Genomic DNA, 19,184 nt, shown 5'->3' on the forward strand with positions numbered 1-19,184 from the left:
TTCCCCTTTGTCCCCATCCTCACCAGCAATTGTGACTATCTTTTGCTTTTACTTTATTTAAAAAAAAATATTTATTTGTGTTAAAGACAGAGTTGGGGAGGGGAGGCGAGAGAGAGATCTTCCATCTGCTGGTTCACTACCCAAATGGCTGCCAAAGCTGGGATAGGACAAGTCAAAGCCAGGAGCTTGAAACTCTAGCCATATCTCCCACATGGGTGCCAGGGACCCAAATGCTTGGACCATCTCTGCTGCTTTTCGAAGGCACATTAATGGAGCCTATAGGAAGTAGAGCAGCTGGGACTCAAACTGGCATTCTAATGGGGTGCCAGCATTGCAGGTGATGGCTTAACCTGCTGCACCAAAAGCCAGCCCCTATATCTGTATACTCAATGAAATCATAGGTGATCATTCTCAAATCTGCACAGTTATTCAGTTGGATAATTAAATACCAACAAAATAGGAGAGGTTTATCAAACACTTAGGAAGTAGGCAATTACGAGATTATTTTCTCATCTAATCCCTGTAACAACCACAAGGTGTAACGTATTACAGTGAAGCCTCAATCTTCTTATCTACAAAATGGAGATAACAATGAATTCTTGTAAGAATCAGTGTGAGAATACAAAGTATTGAAATCTGAAAGTACCTCTGATGTGTTGTGGCTGCACATGAACATATTAATGAATGCATGATAAGCCCATTGAATTGATCTGAGTTGAATCAAACTGCATCGCAGATAAATAGTTTTTTATATCCTTCACTACTGTTGGTGAGCCGGGCAGCAATGCTAATTAGCTACAGTTTTCTAAGAGATTTTTCAGTAAACAAAGTGGAATACGTTCCATGCTACTCAAAAAGAGCAATGCAGTTGAACATAATTGGTGTGACTGATACCTGAGAGAATATATAATGAAAGGGTATTGATCCTTTTGGAAATACTTGGAGAAGAGAATGTGGGGAGGTTATTCACCAACACTGTTCAGTGGAGAAAATGTGTCTATTAGGGTAACTTAAATGGTTTAAGCAAAAAATCCCAAAATTTCAACATCTTAATAGTATACAAAACTTTCAACTCTTTGAAACATGAATAATATATATTGCCCTCACTCCCATATGCTAGAAAACCATTGATCTGTCATTCTCTTAAATTTATTCTTGGAAAAATAATTTAACCATAAGTCTGTATGGTCTTCTAAATATAATTTTATTTTTTCACTAAAAAGTGGTTTTATTGGTCTTGGACAACACTGGCTATAATTTTGTGAAAACATTTTTATTATACACAGATAAGAAGACTTCTTCAAATGTTAGCCTTCACTTCTTCCTCTGCTCTACTTTCCCTGGTTTAGAGAGAGGATACTGTATTATTGTGAGTTCTGGGATGTGCCCAAGTTAAACAAACAAACAAAAACCTGATGAGATCTTTCAGACATAGGAAGGAAGGGTGGGGCTGGCTGGAGCCATTCTCTAGCATTCAATGATATACCAAAACAAACAAAAAATCTCCAAAATTTAGTTGCCAACAGTGTTTTCTTTTCTGAATCTCAGTTGTCTTGGTTTTGCTAGTGTGGCTCTTCTGAAAAATCTCTCTCTCCCCCAAACATACTACATTTTCTGTATTTCCTTGATCTGGCATGGGTGATTCCTTTGTATGGTAATTTTCTTTTCTTCAAATGATGTCAAATATTCCACGATAATTAGCCCCAAATTAGGATATATTTAAGAAGAGGTTATGGGCACTCTTCTACTTCCCTAAGTTCTTGGAGTTTCCCGTTGTGAGATTTAATGACGTTGTAAGTTTAACTTCTGTATGGTAAAATTTCCCTGAAAATCCCAGGTTGAATGTAAAATTTGTGATTTGTGCCCGCAGAAGATTCTGAGTATCAAGCAGTGCCTTCACATCATTGGTGTTCATTCTGGTCCCCTCCTTTCCCACAAATATATCATCAATGTCCACAAGGATGTACCTGTCCAAAGACAATGCCAGCTTCTTCCCTGACAAGTATGAAATGGCGTCTATGAAGATGAGCTTGTGCAGCCAAAAGTTCAAGTTGTTTCCAAAAAGAACTCGCTGGATTCCATCATGAAGCCCCAGGTCATGGATGATAGTGGCATAAAAAGCACCTTTAGAGATGGGAGGAGAAAGGTTTTCTGGGGTCTTTACTTTGGCAAATATTACTGGTTGGTAAGCTGAGTGATTAATCTGAAAAACTGTCCAGTCAATTTCAGGTAAAGAACCCTTTTCAAGCTTAGAAGATTTGGTCACATGGAGCAATGGAGAATGAGGATTAATACAACAATCTTTTACTGCAAGGTTTCCATATACAGAAAAAGGGAAACCTTTTAACTGAAAGCTCTGTAAGCTCTTCTCACTAGTTTTGTGGAATCCAATGACACCCACACCATATTCTACACAATATTTATCTAAGAGGCTTTGGTTCCAAGAGTCCATATTTATATACTTCAAAATATTCTCGTAAATAATGAGAATGTGTTTGCCTTTAGTTCTGTCTGTAAGTGCTGGGAGATCGCCCTTTCCAGGAGCAATCTCTATGTGATACTGGAATCTACTTGATTGCAGAATCATAATGATGTCTTGTCCAAGGGATGAGAACTGGCTCTCCACAAACACAAGGACGATGGGGTCTGTCCTTGAGGCATCAAAAACTTTCGTTGTCTTCACTTCCATTAGTTTATATGGCAGGTGCTGGAGGTCACCACAGTCCACTTCTGAAGCCATCTCAGAGAGCTCATTTTCTTGTTTGTAGCCACTATACAGATAATAAGCAGAAATAATAATGCTTACCATACAAAAAGTGGTAAGCAGAATAACTGTCCTTTGAAAATGTCGGTGAAGCTCATGATAGAACTCACGTCTTCTGTATGTTCCTTGACTATTCCAAAGGAAGCACCATGAAAAAAAACGTGAAAGAAAAGATGGTGTTTCAGCTACTTTCCCAGTCTTAGTCAATAGTTTATGTCACCATTGCAGCACATTTGTATTGACTGATCAGGACTCACAGGAAATATAGTCTCGGGCTGCAGCTGTTCGCCCGCATCCTCCTGCCCTCTGGGCCAAGACCGCAGCAGTTTTCCGCGGTGTGGCCCGGCTGTTTTGCGGCGCTGGGCGGCGTCTGTCCCCTCCTGCGCCTGGGGTCCCCGCGGGCCCAACCGCCCGGCAACACTGTCTGCGCCGAGGGAAGCGGCAGCGGGGCGAGCTCAGACGCGAACCGGGGACCCGCCCGGCTGCGCCGCCGCCGCCGCCGCCCTCACGCCGCCTCCCCGCTCCCGGGCCGCGCGTGCCCGCCCGGGGAAGGGGCGGAGGCGGGGATGAGGGACGGGAGCCGCCTCCATCCGCTCGCCTCCCACCCTGGTCGGCTCCAAGGGTCCAGCTCGCGGAACCCGGAGGAGGAGGAGGCCCCGGGGGTCGCTCCCCAGCCTGCGGTTCTGATCGCCCTGCCTAAATATAATTTTAACAAGTACAGCATTTTTGAGGTCATTATTTCTTGTTTGTTTTAGTTGTTTGGAAATACATAGTTTAGATCTGGGCCCTTTATTTATAGTTACAAGGAGTCTTATATTAAATACATTATATTTATATAATTGTTATTATATAAATATATATTATTTCAATATAATTTTATATAATACATCGTATATTAAATATATATTTATCATGAATGTATGTTTGTTTTTAATTTGGACTTACAGATCCTTGAATGGTATGTAAGGTTTTCATGTTAGTCTTCTTGTATTTTCTCCCTAGGCTATTGATAAAAGGAATCTCATTTGTAAATACCATGGAAAAAGAATGTGGTTTCTGGAAGGCTAGTCATTATGTTACAATTTGGTTCAACAATCTTTGTCTGTTAAGATTCAGTGAATGAAACATCTGGCTTATTCAAACCAATATTATTCCTCAAGATTAGACCTGTTCCTATTTTACTTTAATTTGAAAGAATTGTTCCAGATCATTTACGGTAGTTCATACATGGACAACTCACCCTTTGGTATCATAGTTCTCAAAAAATGTGACTATACTTTCTGTTTCTGAGTTAAATAACAGTTGACTCAAAAATGCTAGCTTGAGAAAACTTAGAATAATTTAGAAAATCAGCCCAAATCAAATCTGAGAAAGCAGACATAAAAACAGATCATAACAGACACTAAAACGTTCTCACGTCTGTTACTCTCCACAGAGGTGAAGAAGGTACTAAGAGTTGGAAAATGAACTTTATTTATAAAAGCAAATGCAAAGGCTTTAAGGTGGAAACTTCTCATAATGAAGCCATTAACACAGACTTACAAGTGAAGAGGGAAAGACAAGGATAAGGAACTCTATATTAAGTTACATCCTTCCATGTATCCATCTCATTTTAAAAACAATTTAAATGAGATTTTTTTTTAAATTTTTATTTGTTTTGACAGGCAGAGTGAATAGTGAGAGAGACAGAGAGACAGAGGGAAAGGTCTTCCTTTTTGCCGTTAGTTCACCCTCCAATGGCCGCTGTGGCAGGCATGCTGCAGCCGGCGCACCGCGTTGATCCGAAGCTAGGAGCCAGGTGCTTCAACTGGTCTCCCATTGGGTGCAGGGCCCAAGCACTTGGGCCATCCTCCACTGCACTCCCTGGCCATAGCAGAGAGCTGGCCTGGAAGAGGGGCAACCGGGACAGAATCCGGCGCCCTGACCGGGACTAGAACCCGGTGTGCCAGCGCCGCAAGGTGGAGAATTAGCCTATTGAGCCGCCGCAAGGTGGAGAATTAGCCTATTGAGCCGCGGTGCCGGCCTAAATGAGATTAAATTTAAAACACAACATTTAAGTTTGAATGAGTGTAAGCCAAGAGACTTCCTACTAGTCTGATCTGTGGAGTCCGTCATTGTCATTTTGCACAAATAATTTTTTAATCTCGTGTTTGAAAATCTGTTACTTGGCTAACAAGGTGCAGAAGCTCTGCTGTTCAGCATTCTTTTCCCCTCCTGCCTACCCTTCTCAACATCTGAATTGTTGGCAGTGCTTTTCTTGGTCATCTGAATGATAGCTAGAATGCTAAGTATATCTTATAAAATGTAAACTGGTGACTCTGCAAAATGAGTCATCAGGGGGTGCTGTGCAATTGCTTTCTCTGGAATAGGAAGACAAGGTCTTTAGGTAGAGTCTGTAAATTAATGAGAGTCTAATGTTTTTTCTCCAGAAGGAAAAGATTTAACAGTTTCCTTCAACACTTGTTGCTAGTCAACTCCAGAACTGAGATAGCTAGGAGTACCATACCCTTGGTAGGAGATTTTTCTGTGGAAATTGTACCATTGCACCGTGCCTTGTGATTGTGGTAGATTTAAGGACATTTCTCTCTCCCTATCTCCCTCTCTCCCTCTCTCCCTCCCCCCCCCCCCATTAATTTTCTAGACCTGGTGTTATTCTCTTTGCCACCATCTTCTGTTCCTGTGATGTTTGCTTTGGAAAAAAAAAGTCATCATAGACATAGATAATTGAGTATAGTTCTCAGAAGGCTTAGAAATAATGCTTTAGGGGACAGCGCTGTGGTGTAGCGGGTAGAGTCGCTGCCTGCAGTGCCGACATCCCACATGTTTGCCAGTTCAAGTCCCAGCTGCTCCACTTTCCGATCCGGCTCTCTGCTATGGCCTGGGTAAGCAGTAGAAGATGGCCCAAATCCTTGGGCCCCTGCACTTGTGTGGGAGACCCAGAAGAAGCTCCTGACTCCTGATTTCGGATTGGCGAAGCTCCTGCCATTGCAACCATATGGGGAGTGAATCAGTGGATGGAAGACTTTGTTCTCTCTCTCTGCCTCTCCTCTCTGTGTGTAACTCTGACTTTCAAATAAATAAATAAATCTTTTTTTTTTTTAAAAAAAAGAAAGAATGCTTTAAAGGCTGTAACTGATTTAACTGATTCGTGGGACTTAACCATGCAATGGAGTAAACTATAACACTATGAAAGCAATGTAAAACCAAACAACAAAAAAGCAAAAATCTGTACCCAACAATGAAAAATTCTTTTAAGTAGGGTTTTTTTTTTAAGATTTATTTATTTATTTGAAAGGCAAAATTACAGAGAGGCAGAGAGAGAGAGAGAGAGAGAAAGAGAGAAAGTCTTCCATTGGCTGGTTCACTTCCTGAATGGCTGCAACAGCTGGAGCTGCACCTATCTGAAGCCAGGAGCCTGGAACTTCTTCCAGGTCTTCCACATGGATGCAAGGGCCCAAGGACTTGTGCCATCTTCTACTGCTTTCCTAGGCCACAGTAGAGAGCTGGATCAGAAGTGGAGCAGCCAGGACTTGACTAGGTGGCCATATGGGATGCTAGCACTGCAGGCAGCAGCTTTACACGCTATGCCACAGTGCTAGCCCCAGGGGGAGCAGATATTTAACTTAGCAGTTAACATGCTCCCATTCTACATCAGAGTGACTGAGTCCAAATCCTGGGTTTTTTCGCTGACTCCAAATTCCTGCCAACACAAATACTGTGAGACAGCAGAGATGGCTCAAGTCATGGGATACCCACCATGTACATGGGAGACATGGCTTGTGTTTCAGGCTCCTAGCTCTTGCTCCATCCCAGCCCAGCCAGCCCCACCATGTACATGGGAGACCTGGCTTGTGTTTCAGGCTCCTAGCTCTCGCTCCATCCCAGCCCAGCCAGCTCTGGGCATTTGAGGATTGAGACAGTGATGGATATACTCCCTGTCTGTCTGTCTGTCTGTCTCTCTCTCTCTCTCTTTCTCTCTCCCCTTCTGTGCTTGTTTGTATGTGTAGGCGATTTTCTCGAATAAATAAAGACATTTTTAGAAACTCAAAATATCTGGCATCTAAATAGCCTAATTAAAACATAGGACAATAATTTGAACAGACATTTTTTTCTAAAAAGACAAACAAATGAGTGACAAATATATTAATAGATGTTAAACATCGTGAATTGTCAAGAAAATACAAATCAAAACTACAGTGAGATCTCCCATCACATTTGATAACATATCTATTCTTTAAAAAATATATCAGGGCCAGCATTGTGTCACAAGGGGTTAAGCCACCACCTGTAACACTGTCACCCCATATGGCCACTGGTTCAAATCCCAACTGCTTCACTTTCCATCCATCTCCCTGATAACTCATCTGGGGAAGCAGTGGAAGATGGCTCAATAATTTGGGCCTCTGCCACTCACTTCGGAGAACTGGGTGGAGTTCCAGGCTCCTGGCTTTGGCCTGAAACAGCTCTAGCCATTTCAGTCGTTTAGGGAGTGAACCAGTGCATGAAAGATCTCTGTCTCTGTCTCCGTCTCTGTCTCTCTCTAACTCTGCCTTTCAAATAAATAAATAAATCTTTTAAAAGAAATCAAGCAAAATAAAGTAAATGTTGGTAAGGATATGGAGAAAACAGAATCAGTATGTACCCTTGGTAGAAATGGAAAGTGGTAAAGTAGTTTAAAAAAAAGCATAGAAGTTCTTCTGAAAATAAAAAATAGGCTAACAGAGGATACAATAATCTCACTTTTGGGAATTTATCTAAAAACAATTAAGATTAAAATCTAGAACAAAATATACAGTTCCCCTGTCCATTGCAGTATTATTTACATTAACTATGATATGTAAACAACCCAAGGTGGAATGGATGAAGAAAATGTGCTAAATACATGAAACAGAGTATTATTAAATTTTGAAAAAGAAAAATGTGATACCATCTGTGACAATATGGACAAACCTGAAGGACATTATACTAAGTGAAATCAGCAAGTTACAGGACAAATACTGCACAGAACCACGATATGAGTTATGTGTGACAGTTAAACTCATCAAAGGAGACAACAGGGATTATCAGGGATTTGAGAGTGGTGTGAAGAGCAGTTCGTATTCAATCACTATAAGGTTTCAGTTTTATGGAAGATGAGTAAATTCTAGAGATCTCTATAACACAATATCTATAGCTAACAAACAGTATTGTGAACTTCAAAAAATTTTTAAGAGTATAAGTCTCAGGTCAAGTGTACTTATCATAGAAATAAATAAAACACAACAAAATATGAGAAAAAAAAGCATTAGAGGGAAACTTTGGGAGGTGTTGTAGATGTCTATTATCTTGACTGATTATGGTGCTATGAGTGTTGGTATATGTCCAAATTCACCAAATTGTACACATTAAATACATGTGATTCCTTGTATATCAAAGAAAGTTCGTTTTATGTTTAAGAAAACAGCAATGAAAGTAAAACTATGGAAAGGATTATGAAATTATTTTATTCAAGGATATTGTTTTATATGTATTCTTTGGTCTCTGAGACACTTGGTAGGATGACAGGAGTCAGGAAGAAATTTTCATAAGGAAAAATAGTTGCTTCTTAATGTAATTCTCATCTTAGCAAACAGCTGATATCCCTGCTAAAATATATAGTAATTCAAGGAAACAACAGTAACTGTAAAGCATTTGTGTGTACGGTTTTCTAGTTAAGGAAATTTAAAAAGATCATAAACTAGTCTATTTTTACACCTTCCCTTTGATGTTTATTTGTCTTCCTTTGAATATAATTTTGAATGTTACGTGTAGCCCCTAAAGCCTGTGAGATCTATAAACTGAAGACTCTCAATGTGTAGAAAAGGAAATCAGTTATGTCTCATGAGATAACCTTGTTAAGCTTTATATTATTGCATTAAACAGTATTATTAATTTTTTATTTTAGCAGGTATCATTGTTTTTTCCATAGTTAACAAAAATCTGGTATGTTTTAAATATGTAGCTCCACTATATTCAAGAGCTTTAAATGTGTCTCTCAGAAAAGAAAACACATAATTTTATTGAGAGATTTATTTACAAAAGTACCTAATTATTTTTATCTATAGAAGGCTTTCCAGAGAAATAAACAATTGACAAATATTTTTTAGTAGGTAGTAATATTTTTAGATTTTCTTATTTCTTTTTTGTCAGAGATGATACAACTAAGGATGCAAGTGTTGGACCTCATTGTAATACTTATTTGTATACATGTTTATTTCTCTGTGACTTTGACTAATTTATTCTAGTCAGAAATCTGTAATTTTTAGTTTCATAATTAATGACAACTTGGTAAAGAAAAATAATGATTAAAAATTTTCTAATAACAAACAAGAATAACCAGCCCTGCTAATGAGTATATTTTTAAAATTTGTTTCCCTTAGTTTTACAGAATTATTTGAAATCAGATATTTAGAATGTTTTATTTAATGTCCTAGTTGAAAACAAATTGAGCAATTTTAAAATAGGAAAACATCTTTACTTGATTTCCTTCTCTGTCATTTTTGAATTGAAATTCTTTATTTATATTTATGTGTAGCCAAAAATATAATTTATAATTTGAATATCTTAAAAACCACATATTGTGCTTTATCTCCCTTTTCCTGTTTATTGCTTGCAACTTGAGCATTTTACTTTTGTTTGGCATTTATATGACAGGTAAACAGGCATTTGGGGGCTGGCATTGTGGCATAGCTGATAAAGCCATAGCCTGCAATGTCCGCATCCCATGTAGGCACCACTTCATGTTCCATCTGCTTTACTTCTTATCTAGCTCCCCGCTAAGGGCCTGGGAAATGAAGTGAAAAATTTCCCAAGTGTTTGGGCTACTGCTACTCCCATGGGAGACCTGGAAATAGCTCCTGACTCCTGGCTTTGGACTGGCCCAGCCCAGCTGATATGGTCATCTGGGAAGTGAACTAGTGAATGAAAGATCTCTCTCTCTGTCTCTCCCTCTCTCCCTCTCTGTAACTCTTTCAGATAAATAAATAAACAAACAAACAAATAAATCTTTATTTACAAAAAGGAAAACAGGGGCCAGTGCTGTGGCATAGCAGGTTGAAACCTCTGCCTGTAGTGCTGGCATCCCATATGGGCACTGGTTTGAGTACCAGCTGCTCCACTTCCAATCCAGCTCCCGGCTTGGCCCGGAAGGCAATGGAGGATGGCCCATGTCCTTGGGCTCCTGCACCTGTATGGGAGACCAGGAAGAGGCTCCTGGCTCCTGGCTTTGGATCTATGCAGCTCCAGCCATTGCGGCCATCTGGGGAGTGAACCAACAGATGGAAGACCTCTCTCTCTCTCTTTCTGCCTCTGGTAACTCTGCCTTTCAAACACAATAAATAAATATTTTAAAAAGAAGAAGCAGAGCAGAAGCAGAGCAGAAGGAGGAGGAGGAGGAGGAGAGAGAGGGGAAGAAGAAGGAGAGGAAGAGGAGAACAGGCATTTTATACAGGTTTTGGATAGTCTGTATTTCACAATTGCTATTACAAGTTAATTCAAGCTTGAATTGCCTTTGGATTTTTCTGATGTTAGCATGATGTTAAAAATTTATTATAAGGGGGCCGGTGCTGTGGCGCAGCAGGTTAACATCCTGGCCTGAAGCACTGGCACCCCATATGGGCACCGGTCCTAGTCCCGCTGCTCCTCTTCTGATCCAGCTCTCTGCTATGGCCTGGGATAGCAGTAGAAGATAGCCCAAGTTCTTGGGCTCCTGCACCTGCGTGGAAGGCCCAGAAAAAGCTCCTGGCTCCTGGCTTTGGATTGGCATAGCTCTGGCCATTGCGGCCATCTGGGGAGTGAACCAGCGGACCTTTCTCTCCTTCTCTACCTCTCTCTGTTACTCTTTCAAATAAATAAAATAAATCTTTAAAAAATTATTATAAGAAAATGGTTCCATTATGTATGCATATGATTTGTAAGGCCTTATTAGAAGAGATTTGAGTAGGTCAAAGTTACTCTTTCTTCCTCAGAAGATTGATATTTACATGAATTACTCTATTTATATATCTGTGTCCTTCTAGCACCTTGATACCTTTTTTCTGATCAGTGTTAGGGAATTATTTGTGCCTCTTAGAGAGGCAAATTCAATTATAGTGTTTCATTTATAACATATGACTTAGAGTAGAAATACAATGGATTGGCTTTAAATACTTTTTCTCAGGATGCATTAAAATACTCCAGGAAGGAATATAGTTCTAGGAAACTCACTATTTGAATCTCATCTTGAAAAATAAAGAGCTTTAACACTGATCAAAAGGTGCAAATAATAAAAAATACTCTGGTTAGAAGAAGTCAAATCATTTTAGCACTTAGGTTTTTCATATTGTCTTGCCAAAATATTTCATAATCCAGCCCTTATTTGACAGCAATTCAGTTCTTCATTTTGCCTTGCATTATTTTCTAAAAGATTGTCCCTTCCCACCTAAGAGCTTGGAGATAAAGTTTAAGTGCCTTAGTAAAGCTTTTAAAGAAGAGAGGATAAAAATAGATTATAATCCTCCTAAGATCTATGCCCAATGTCTTTTATACTATTTGTCTTTTGTTCATACAGGAAAAAAAAAGTCTTTTTTCATGATTCTCAACTGATAGATGCATTGACGCTATTTATTTTCAGGCTCCCAGAAAGCCTTGTTTAAGAAGGAATTTGCTAAATAAATAAAACCATTTTTAAAACAAGAAGGAATCTGCATTTAAAAATCTTTTACAAGTTAGAAGGTTGAGAGTAGATTGAGATATTAAAAGCCTCATGCAGACAAGCATTTGATTCAGCAGTTGAAAAACTGCTTGGATGAGCACATCCCATGTTGGAGTGCTTAGATTCAAGTTCTGGTTCTGGCTCCTAATTCCATCTTTCTGCAATGCATCTCCTGGGAGATGGTTAATGATGACTCAACTACTTGAGTCACCTGAGAAACCCAGATTGTATTTTTGACTCCTACTTTTGGCACAGCCCTGGCTGTTGTAGACATCTTGAGAGAAGATCAGTCAATGGAAGATCTCCCTTTCTCTGTGTGTATCTTTTTGCCTTCAAAAGAAATAAATTGGGGCCAGCATTGTGGCGTAGCTGGTAAAGCCATTGCTCGCCATGCTGGCATCCCATATAGGCGCCCATTAGAGTCCTAGCTGCCCCAGTTCCAATCGAGCTCCCTGCTAATGTGCCTGGGAAAAGCTGCAGAAGATGGCCCATGTCCTTGGGCCCCTGTCACCCACGTAGGAGACCCAGAAGAAGCTCCTGGCTCCTGGATTCAGACTGGCCCTGCCCTAGACATTGAGGTCATTTGAGGAATGAACCAATTGGTAGATCTCTCTCTCTCTCTCTCCCCCTCTGTCTCTCTCACTCTCTTGCTCTCTTTCTCGTTCTCTCTGTGGCAACTCTGCTTTTCAAAAAAAAAAAAAAAATCTTTTTAAAAAAGAAATAAATCAAAAATTTAAAACCTCATGAGTAACTATATTAATCATCAACGATTTAAAACATAAACCATTATCTCTTAAGTCATCTTCAAATAATGACTAGAAAGAATGGTTTAGAAACCTTCCAACAGAGCTCCAAGCTGACTTCAGCATCTCAGTCAGACTCTGAGTTGTCGAAGCCTGATTGTTAACGCATTGTCTTTGCCCACAGCCCAGAGCTCCTTTTCCTCGGCCTACAATCATGGGCTGCTCCCTGGTTGACCAGAGCCTTCATGTGATCTCTTCCGCATTTTGTTCTCTGTGCATTATTACCCGACTTTTCCAGAATATGTTATATCAAAACTTATCAGGCCTGTTTTTCCTTCTGCAAAGATCTCACTTTTCACAAGAAAGTAGCAAACTGACCCAGTAAATTCATCCACATTTATATGGCAAAAGATAAAAATTTCACTATGTATTGTACAGTAGATAGTGTATGTGTTTTTTTAAAAGATGGATTATGAGGGGCACAATGCCTAAAAGTGATGATGTTCAAATATTTATTTCACAAAGGTTGTGAATAACAAAACTCTGCACTAAAATGGGATTTTGTCTAAAACTTGAAAGGGAAAATGCTGTGATGAAGAGGGGTAAGATGAGTGCCACTCCCCTCTCTTCTTCCCGCCTGCTCTGCACATGGCCCCAGAGCATTCCTGAGGAATCACCACAGTTCCCACGACACAGTCCATAAACCAGTTTATTAACACAGTGTAGAAATTAAAGATGAGAGTGTGAAAGCATATGTCACCACTTTTAGATCACCAGAGGTTAATTTTGCCACTCCCATCCTCCAGTTTTGGCAATATCTGAGTACACTGCACTGCTGTGATAATTTGGATTAAAACATAAACTAGTGACATCTCCTAGGTAGTGGCCAGGGATGCTGCCTAGCATCCTATAATGTAAACAACGCCTCTCAACAATACAATTCTCAGACTAATATATCATAATGGCACAAGTTCAAAAAGCTCGCTTTAGGAGAGGGGAGCACCAGGCGCTGAAGGACTCTGTGGGGTTGGGGGAACATTCCAGCCCCTGAAACCACAGCCTTAACCAGAGAGCAACCAAGGCTTGGCTCAGGACTAGGAAGGTAGAGAAGGAAGATGCTCTACAACACATGGATGCAAAATGCTTTTACATTTCATGTTCACTTGCGTTGAGATGTCTCAGGGCCTACCCAGTCTCCAGGGAGCAGAGCTGAAGACAAGTATTTAATCTGGGCTTCTTTGAGGTCCAACTCCTGTAAACCTAAGTCCCTAATAGTTTTCTGGTATCTGGATTCACCAGCAGGCAGGAATATAGGTTTCTTAAGGGAAAATTTCATTCTCCTTCAAACCACCCATGGAGAAAGCAAATTCATTCCCATGTTTTCCATTTTCACACCCAGAAAAACTTCTCTCATCTAAGTGCCTGCTGCTGTGGCCCACTGTGGTCTCAGCCTTGGTCCTGACCCTATATTATTATTTGAAAAGAGATCATTTTGAAATTTAAAAAAGGTAAGTTAAACATTGCATGACAATGAATAACTCTTAAGCTCAGTTCTAATTTCTCAGTTGACTTCATTGAAAGGCCCGAGAGGCATCAGGTGACAGGTTTATCCAGGTCATCAGTTCGAAAGCTCTGGAGAGTCTAAGAGAAAACATACAATAAATCCCCACTCCCGCGGTCATTATATAGAAAACGAGAGGGGAAGAGAGAGGCTCCCGCGGGCGCCTTTTGTGTTGTTCCTGCCAACGCAGCAGCGCTCCTGCTATATAGACCCGCCGCGCTGCCGGCCCCACACACTGAACTCGCATCCTCCGGGTCAACCAGCCATGGGGAAGGTGAGCCCGCCGGGCGCCCAGGGCCCCGGGAGGGGACCAGGCACACGGGGGCCGGGGGTCTGCGCAGGCCCTGGAGCTTTCTCCTCGCCTTGCCTTGCAGATCACCTTCTACGAGGACCGGGGCTTCCAGGGCCGCCACTACGAGTGCAGCAGCGACCACTCCAACCTGCAGCCCTACTTCAGCCGCTGCAACTCGGTGCGCGTGGACAGCGGCTGCTGGATGCTCTATGAGCAGCCCAACTACTCGGGCTGCCAGTACTTCCTGCGGCGGGGCGAGTACCCCGACTACCAGCAGTGGATGGGCCTCAGCGACTCCATCCGCTCCTGCCGCCTCATCCCCCACGTGAGTCCCTCCCTCCGGGCCCCTCGCAGTCACAACAGCAGGTGTCATCCTGGCTCCCCCTCTACTCTCCTTTGTTGAGGTCTCTAAGGTTTCCTGCCACTGGAAAAGTGTGCGACACAATGTTTTTAACTGGGCACTTTATTTTATTTTGCTAAAAAACAAATTTCCCCGTCCAGGAAATAAGTAGTCTGGATTTAGGTCCGAGTGTTTATGCCATGGTGATGAATGAGCAGCCAATGAACTCCTTGCTGTCAGGTTACTTTAGGTTACATACCCTATTTTCCAGCCCGTTCCCCCCTTTTTTTCACTTGTAAAATAGGGCTAAGAAAAGTAGTTCGTGTATAAGATTTGATGAGGATGAAAGGAAATTAACCTAGCACAGGTCAAAGCTGCCTTCTCCCATCCATAGATTGCCTGTTATTATAAACACCTGATGTGCCTCTAACCCTGCCTTTTGTTTAGGCAAAACAAGCAACCAGCAGTGGGATTCCAGTAGCTCCGGCTAAGCCCTCTGTTATCCAAATGAAGCCCCAGCAGCCTGGAATTCCACAGTTAGGACTGCCTCCCATAGGAAATGTACCACTTTTGTGAGATTTGAAACCTCACAAATGTTTAATTGGTGGACAGGATCAAAACTGGCAGTAAGAATCTAAAAAGTTGGATTTCCACATTCTAGTCCTCACTGTTCTAGTTATAGACTGACAGCTCTAGTCTTCAGTCTTGTAAAAGAAAAGGCTGACAATGCCTCTTCTTCATGTGCTGGGCTGTCATGAAGAGCAGATTAGGCAACAGTGTGTGACTCCTGAGCAAGCCATGGGAAGCTGACCAAATGGAAGAAAGATTAACAGTCCTTTTTAGAATCCTTCTTAGGGAGAGATTTAATGACAAAAGAAAATGGGAAGAAATAGTATACGGTGGAAGAACACGTGCTCAAGGTAAAGGAGACAGGGGCAGTGATTAAAGTTGGAAGTACAGAATTAAGAGTTTGCCAGGGCTGAATTTTCTTAAATTGCCATGAATCTGTGCCTTATTTGGGTAAAAATATTCAACTTCTCCTAATGTTACTGAGATTCAAAATAATACTATTTTCCAAATATACATTTGTCATTTTATTTTATTATCTCATTTTTTACATGGTATCCAAAGAGTCTTCAAAGCACCAGAAATCTCTGAAACAGAGAAAAAAAAAACATATTTATGGGGACTGAGAAGGGCTAGTATGTATGGTCCATGTAGATTATGGTACAAAAAAAGAAAAAAAAAAAAAAAAACAAAAAACCACAACTCTAGGCACTACCATTCAAATCACATGAAAGGAGAATGGTGCCCTCTTGAGTTTCAACACGAACAATCTACCAAACTGTACACAGCAGCCTTGATGCTGGCAGTCTCTTTTATTATGGTCACTTTGGATACTAAAAAGTTAACAGAATGTCCAGTCCTGGGAGCATATGATTGAGTGCTTAAACAAGGTCAGCTCTCTGACTTCTCGGCATCTGCTGTCTGCTGAATCCACAGGCCAGCTCCCACAGGATCAGGATCTACGAGCGGGAGGACTTCAGAGGGCAAATGGTAGAGATCACAGAGGACTGCTCCTCTCTTCACGATCGCTTCCACTTCAGTGAGATCCACTCCTTCAACGTGCTGGAGGGCTCCTGGGTACTCTACGAGCTGCCCAACTACAGAGGGCGGCAGTACCTGCTGAGGCCGGGGGACTACAGGCGGTACCACGACTGGGGGGCTGTGAACGCCAGGGTGGGCTCTTTGAGGAGAGCTGTGGATTTCTATTGATATTTCTAACTATATCCTTTTCTGTATCTGGAAACTAATAAAATATTTCCTGTTTGTTTCATGCAATAAAGTGGTCCTGTGTTCTTTTCAGGATCCTTGGAAGGCTCTGCTAAGATAAAGCTAGGAATAATGTAGGTTAGCTTACAAGTATCCGTGGGAAGGGTGGTTTATATCCTCTGGAGCTAGAATTAGTGGGTACAAATCCACTTACTAACTAGAGATTGTGGAACACATTACTTAGTGCATCTGCGCTTCAATTTCCTAATATCTAAAAATTAGAATAATAATACTCTTCTTTTCAAAAAGTTGCCACGTGAATTAACACAATAACTAAATATAACTTTATATATAGTAGTGTAGGATACTGTACTGTAAGTTTGCTGTTGAAACAATTAGTTACCTCTACAGTACTCTTTTCTTAGTAAACTCCTTAGTAAATGCCGGATGAAATGACATCAGAAGTTAGAACTGGAAATAGATTTAGGTTGATTATGATAGCTGTGGCTGATAATTCTGAGGTCACAATTATATGACTAGCTGAATGGATTTATTAATAATTATGTGTCCAGAACACAAATATGGGAACAAGTGTCATGTTAAAAAACAATCCAAAGAACTCTTCAAATACACTTCTTAAGGGATCTAAAGACTTCTCAAGTAGTGTGCACTGGTAAAAGCAGAGTATGGGAGTGCAAATTGAAGGTACACAATCAGGAAAAAAAATACAATAATGCAAAGGTTATAAACCTGTTATTGGTTAGGTAAATATTATCCTTAAATTTGGATCAATCCTCAGGACTTCTAATTTGTGAGAGAATGATAATAACATTATGGGGTTAATCATTTCATGGAGCTCAATATCCCTTTACAGGAAGGAGTACATCAAATGAAATCTAAGAAGGTATTCTATTAGACCAAAGAATTTTCTTTAAATGAAAATATTAGACTTCAGATATTTATGTGTAATCAAGAAGAAAACAAATTTTGTCTTGGCTTAGAAGTTTGCCTTAATTGTGAAAATGGCAACCTCTTGTTGAAATAAATTCATGGTGAGCTAAATCGCCATAATTAAGAAAGAACAGCTGCCTCAAAGCCAGTGTCCTGGTGTAGTAGGTAAAGCACTGCCTGCAATGTCAGCATCCCATATGGGCACTGGTTCGTGTCCTGCCTGCTCCGCTTCCCATCTAGCTCCCTGCTGATGGCCTGGAAAAAGCAGTGGAAGATGGCCCAAGTGTTTGGTCCCCTACCACCCATGTGGGATACCAGGATGAAGCTCCTGGCTCCTGGCTTCTGCCTGGCCTCATCCTGGCCATTGGGACAATTTGGGTAGTGAATCAGCAGATGGAAGATATTCTCTCTCTCTCTCCATCTATAATTCTTTCAAATAAATAAATCTTTAAAAAAAGAAACACTGCAAACAGATTTCTACTTGAATAAAAATATTTACCAGCCAGTCAACACAAATAAGGATTATTTATCCTTAACATTTTACTTTTATAACACATATGCATATTCCAGACATTTTTGAGAAACTCTAAGTGCATTTAGAGCTGTTTGTGATCACTGGTCACATGTGGCTATTAAACTCTTAAAACAAGGTTGTTCTCAAGTGTAAAACACCTGGGGTGGCGCTGTGGTGCAGTGGGCTAAGCCTTCACCTGCAGCCCCAGAATCCCATATGGGCACAAGTTTGTGTCTTGGCTCCTCCTCTTCAGATCAAGCTCTCTTCTATGGCCTGGGAAAGCAGTAGAAGATGGGCCCCGACACCCACCTGGGACTGGAAGAAGCTCCTGGCTCCTGGCTTCGGATCTGCTTGACTCTGGCCTTTGCAGCCATCTGGAGAGTGAACCAAAGGGTGGAAGACCTTCCTCTCTGTCTCTCCCTTTCTCTGCAGGTAACTCTATTTCTCAAATAAATAAATAAAATCTTTTAAGAAAATACCCACTGGATTTCAAAAACTTGGTATGAGAAGTAGAAGGAAAATATCTCCTTAATATCTTTTTGCATATGTTAGTGTTGAAAATTTTTGGGAGACTCGTTAGGTTCAACAAAATTTGCTAATAAGTTAAATTTTGCCCATTTTTTAATTGTTTAAATGTGACTAACAAAAAATTTAAACTTGCATTTATGACTCATTATATTTATGTTCTGTGATGCTGATCATGATACACTAGGTGAAAAAAGATGAATTGTAACTTGTATCCAGAAATAACTCAGTCTTTGACATTTGGGTTCAGGATGTTTTAGCCTGAAAAATGAGTTATGGGAAATCCAGAGAATTGAGAGATGGCAAGTAATGTGTTTACATTTTACAGTCACCAATTCCCTATGAGGAAACAAGAAATTAAATAATCAGTTTTATCTGTCATTTGTTTAGGCAGTGGGACAGGAATAGGTCCCACCCTTGAATTATTATATGGTTGTTCCAATAGCTGCACTGAATGGAAATTTCGAAAACAGACATGGATCTGGAGACACAAGTCCCTTGTTCCCTCAGCTGCTTCTCTCCACTCATGTTCCCCGTGTCCAGTGATGACCCTTCGGTACACCATTTTCATTCTGAAGACTAGCATGCTTCTCTCTCTTACTGAAGCCTAAACTTCCACAGATATGGATAACATCTCACATGCATTCGTATGTCTGATACAGTATGTCTGATACAAAGATATGGCAATGGTGTTCAAAGAATACATTAAAAAAGAAAAAAGCATTTGTGAATCAATGGTTTCTAAGGATTTGGGATGAAACAGTTACACATGTCTCATCCTTTTTTACAGAGAGAACCTTGGCATAAGCGAAGTAATGGGGATAAATTCAAATAAATGCCTTGAGAGGTCAGCAAGGTGAGGAGAATGTGAGAAGTTGCTGGTATACAGTGATAAGGAATGGTGAAGTCTGTGACCAACTGCAGAGTTCATGTCCCTCCTGAAGGTAGTGTGACTCCATAATTTTACAACACATGGAAAATATGAGTCAGCTACACTTGAGCTTCTCATTT

General features: G+C 40.6%; 2 protein-coding genes across 2 annotated transcripts; one reads left to right on the forward strand and one right to left on the reverse strand.

The window, feature by feature from the left end:
• Positions 1-1,744: 1,744 nt before the first annotated feature.
• LOC133763400 (bifunctional heparan sulfate N-deacetylase/N-sulfotransferase 3-like) lies at positions 1,745-13,553 on the reverse strand. Its single transcript, XM_062196979.1, has 3 exons — positions 13,407-13,553; positions 3,018-3,460; positions 1,745-2,894 (listed from the first exon to the last, which is right to left on the reverse strand). Exons 1-3 carry the CDS (start codon positions 13,551-13,553, stop codon positions 1,745-1,747), a joined length of 1,740 nt encoding a protein of 579 aa, XP_062052963.1.
• A 490-nt stretch (positions 13,554-14,043) lies between these two features.
• LOC133767287 (gamma-crystallin F) lies at positions 14,044-16,186 on the forward strand. Its single transcript, XM_062201719.1, has 3 exons — positions 14,044-14,052; positions 14,153-14,395; positions 15,914-16,186. Exons 1-3 carry the CDS (start codon positions 14,044-14,046, stop codon positions 16,184-16,186), a joined length of 525 nt encoding a protein of 174 aa, XP_062057703.1.
• The last annotated feature ends 2,998 nt before the right edge of the window (positions 16,187-19,184 follow it).

Source organism: Lepus europaeus, chromosome 1, assembly GCF_033115175.1.
Source record: "Lepus europaeus isolate LE1 chromosome 1, mLepTim1.pri, whole genome shotgun sequence".
Lineage (NCBI taxonomy): Eukaryota > Metazoa > Chordata > Mammalia > Lagomorpha > Leporidae > Lepus > Lepus europaeus.

What these genes read in the sequence shown, in the direction of transcription:
- LOC133763400 (XM_062196979.1), bottom strand. Translation starts at nt 13,553, where the DNA reads ATGAAATTTTCCCTTAAGAAACCTATATTCCTGCCTGCTGGTGAATCC. An exon ending in CTCTGCTCCCTGGAGACTGG is followed by an intron (nt 3,461 to 13,406) that starts GTAGGCCCTGAG and finishes AATTATATTTAG; the next exon opens with GCAGGGCGATCAGAACCGCA. An exon ending in CGAGACTATATTTCCTGTGA is followed by an intron (nt 2,895 to 3,017) that starts GTCCTGATCAGT and finishes CCTTTGGAATAG; the next exon opens with TCAAGGAACATACAGAAGAC.
- LOC133767287 (XM_062201719.1), top strand. An exon ending in CCTGCCGCCTCATCCCCCAC is followed by an intron (nt 14,396 to 15,913) that starts GTGAGTCCCTCC and finishes CTGAATCCACAG; the next exon opens with GCCAGCTCCCACAGGATCAG.